Genomic DNA, 3,296 nt, shown 5'->3' with positions numbered 1-3,296 from the left:
CCAGGATAGGGAATTTATTAAGTTGAAGTCAATTGCTATAGTTGTTGACTTCTACTATATTTAATAGCTGCTAAAATTAATTCATAAATCAAATTACTAAACCTTGAACTTTAGTGTCGAGTTACTGTTCACTCTACTTTTACAGTATTTTTCTATTGTGATGATGTAACTAATCCCTAAACTTGATACTCAAGAGTAACCTTAAAAACATATTCTAAAAAGTAGAAATTAATATGGTGGAAATCTATATGATTTGGGTTCAAATTTTATTTATTAAAATATATTTGTTTGTTTGTAAAAAGAATAACTTTTTAGTAATTTCACATTCGTCAAAGTTTTAATATATAATATAGATAAATAATAAAAGATTGTTTTTGAAAACAACAATTATGATCTATTTTATTTAGAGAAAAATAATAAGTTGGGTGAAGAAAGCAACCCAATTGTCCAAAAACATTCTAAAACGCAATTATAATCAGTTTGACTTGAAAACCGGTTTCCGGGGTGGCGAGAAGCATCAGCCAACAAGAAAGCACCTAACCCCCCCACCATCCCCATTTTATCCACTTCCTTAACTGCTCCATTCTACAGTCAACGGCCAAACCCCAAGCGTTTTTTATTTTCAAAAAACAAATATTATTATAATTTTGGTTTTTGTTTGAATTCAAAACTATTCAGAAAATCCACTGACCAATTCTTATTTTTCTTCTCTTTTTTCTTTTCTTTTTCTAAAAAAATGCGTTTGACGGATATTAGGTTTCCAGAAGACCTTGTTGTCTTTCCTACCAGCGTCTTCTTCACTCCATAGGCCTGCCTTTCTCTTGTTCAACAAACTTTTTCAACTTCATATACTTCATTTTGGGGGAAAAAAAAAACAACCCAGACTTTTAAATACTGTTTTTTCTCCCCCTCCCCCTTTTTTTGTGAGTGTTTTGAATTTGGTTTAAGCTTTGAAGTGAAGGGAAATAATGGACTATTTTGAGCTTTCTGCAAGTTCTTCTCACCAAGATTACCTTAAAGTTCTTGAAACTGACATTCAACATGCCAATATTCTGTGAGTTCACTCCCCTTGTCTTTTCTTTTTTCTTTTAATTTGGACTTGCTTGAACTTGAATTGTACTTGGAATTTGATGGGATTCTTTGAAATTTTTAGTTTCCATCATGTTTAATGGGTTTTTCTTGTTTCTATCTGTTACCATTGAACAATTTGGACAAGATCAAAGTTTTATTTCAATCAAGTGGTGAAAAAGGCTTCCTTTTGTGTTTCATTTTAAGGGTTTGCTGTTTTCAATCATCAGAAAAGATTAACAGTGTTTGAAATATTCAAGCAAAATATTTTATTAGGGGTTAAAGTGTTGGCAGAGTTTCAGTCATCAAGCAGTCATCTTTAGAAAATCAGTACCTTTTGTATTTTTTTTTTAATTTCTCCTTAGCATTTGTGTAGTATTACTTTATAATGTTTGTCGTATATTCTTTCTGAATTTGCACAATAAAATTTCAATGGAAATGTTTGATTTATGATTATATTCTTTCTTACATTGTTGTTAGAGCTGCCTCTATGTCAAGAGCTAAGGGAGCTGGATGTCTTCAAATGAAACTGGTTTACAATCATTTAGCACCCATTTTATTGTTTTTTCTTCAATGGCTGGATTGCTCGTGTTCATGTCTATTTTCAAGTTACCTAAACCTATTTCACATTGTTGTATATCAGGTCAGTTAACTTATCCATGTTGTTTCCTTGTGTGACTTTAATGAATTATTGTTTCTCAGTTTTGCCTTGTCGTCATCGTTTAAGTTTCAGTTAAATGAATCATCTTGTTTGCTTTGTTGATTTATGTTTTTAGGTACGCTCAGATGGCAGGCCAAGTATCTCTTCATGTAGAAGGAAGGCCACCATAAGAGAATTCTACTGTATGTGAAGTGAAAAGTCATCTCTCTCTTGTTGTTTTGTTCTTAATGTACTATGTACCATTTAAGTGTAGAAAATAAGTGATACTAGTTGCAAAAGTATGAAAAACCAAAGAATCTAAGTAATATCCGAACAAGAATAATACATTGTATTCGCCACTTCTCTCAGTCCAAATAAACTGGAAAATCTAATTGTCTGCCTCTAACGTGTTACATTCATCATGCACGATATTGTAGCAAGTCTCTTTTGGTCTATATGCATTAATCTAATATGGGTCACAGTTGAACCTCTTGGAAGCCTAAACTGAATAAAAGATTGAATTGTCATCCTTGTGGTTTCAATCTGGAATAGAATGGGAATGCATTCATGTTATCTGAATTCATAGACTTACTGGTGTAAAATTGCAGCTGTTATATTACCATCTCTTCAACGTCTTCATGGTGATCTCTCAGAGCTTGATGCGACTGGAGAGGAAGATCACTGCTTTGAAATGGTTGTCAAGAAGAAATTAGTCGATAAAAGGAAAGTATCAGATATGGAGTTGGAGAGGGAAGATGAATGTGGAATCTGTCTAGAGCCATGCAACAAAGTTGTTTTGCCAAATTGCTGCCATGCAATGTGTATCAATTGCTACCGTGACTGGTATGTCGTGCATTGTTGTTTTTCCCTGCTTTTGGACTTGGTCCTTGGTTAACATACAATAACCAAGTAATCCTGTATTTGTGTCTTCATTTTTCATTACCTTCCAGGAGCTTAAGATCTGAATCTTGCCCATTTTGTCGTGGAAGTCTGAAACGAGTAACTTCTGGGGACTTGTGGGTTCTTACACGAAGTACTGATGTGGTTGAAACCAAGACTGTGTTAAAGGAGGATATTTTGCGCTTCCAATTGTATATAAACAAGCTGCCTAAGGATCTGCCAGATGCGTTGTTCGTAATGTATTATGAGTATTTGATCTAATCTGCTAGGAGAGAATTCTCATGTACAGAGGGATAATTGCCAACTGCTGGATGTGCATATAATCTGGTTAGATACACATTGAGAATTTCGGTTCCACAATACAATTTTTTTTGGCAAAATAATGTATATGATCATGTAAGATCCCCAATTATTAATATTTATATTAGTTGACTTGGAGATTGCCTCCCAGGCTTAATGTTATCTTTTGTTCTTTCTTTCTTTCTTTCTTTCACTTCACTATAAAATTGTTGTTGACTATGTTATTCAGACTCTTCATTTTTCTTACAGTATTCATGTTTGACACTTGTATCAGACACCGTTGTCTAAATGTGTGGAGAATCGTACTTTCATATTTTGTTAAGCAAAGCCGAGGACATTAATTTTGGGATGTTATTACTTTTTGAAGCTTCCACATGCTTATTAGAGC

At 33.4% G+C, this 3,296-nt stretch overlaps 1 protein-coding gene across 1 annotated transcript; it reads left to right on the top strand.

The window, feature by feature from the left end:
- Positions 1 to 422: 422 nt before the first annotated feature.
- On the top strand, positions 423 to 3,070 carry LOC107949709 (E3 ubiquitin-protein ligase AIRP2). The gene is made up of 5 exons (XM_016884452.2): positions 423 to 1,054; positions 1,549 to 1,711; positions 1,845 to 1,911; positions 2,317 to 2,551; positions 2,659 to 3,070. The coding sequence occupies exons 1-5, from the start codon at positions 969 to 971 to the stop codon at positions 2,867 to 2,869; spliced, it is 762 nt and encodes a 253-aa protein (XP_016739941.1). The 5' UTR covers positions 423 to 968; the 3' UTR covers positions 2,870 to 3,070.
- The last annotated feature ends 226 nt before the right edge of the window (positions 3,071 to 3,296 follow it).

This window comes from Gossypium hirsutum, chromosome D03 (assembly GCF_007990345.1).
Source record: "Gossypium hirsutum isolate 1008001.06 chromosome D03, Gossypium_hirsutum_v2.1, whole genome shotgun sequence".
NCBI lineage: Eukaryota > Viridiplantae > Streptophyta > Magnoliopsida > Malvales > Malvaceae > Gossypium > Gossypium hirsutum.
This window is presented reverse-complemented; position numbering and strand designations above follow the sequence as displayed.

Bases quoted from the DNA above. Each gene is read 5' to 3' on its own strand.
- LOC107949709 (XM_016884452.2), top strand. From the start codon at position 969: ATGGACTATTTTGAGCTTTCTGCAAGTTCTTCTCACCAAGATTACCTT. The intron at 1,055-1,548 runs GTGAGTTCACTC...CATTGTTGTTAG, and splicing joins ATTCAACATGCCAATATTCT to AGCTGCCTCTATGTCAAGAG. The intron at 2,552-2,658 runs GTATGTCGTGCA...ATTACCTTCCAG, and splicing joins ATCAATTGCTACCGTGACTG to GAGCTTAAGATCTGAATCTT.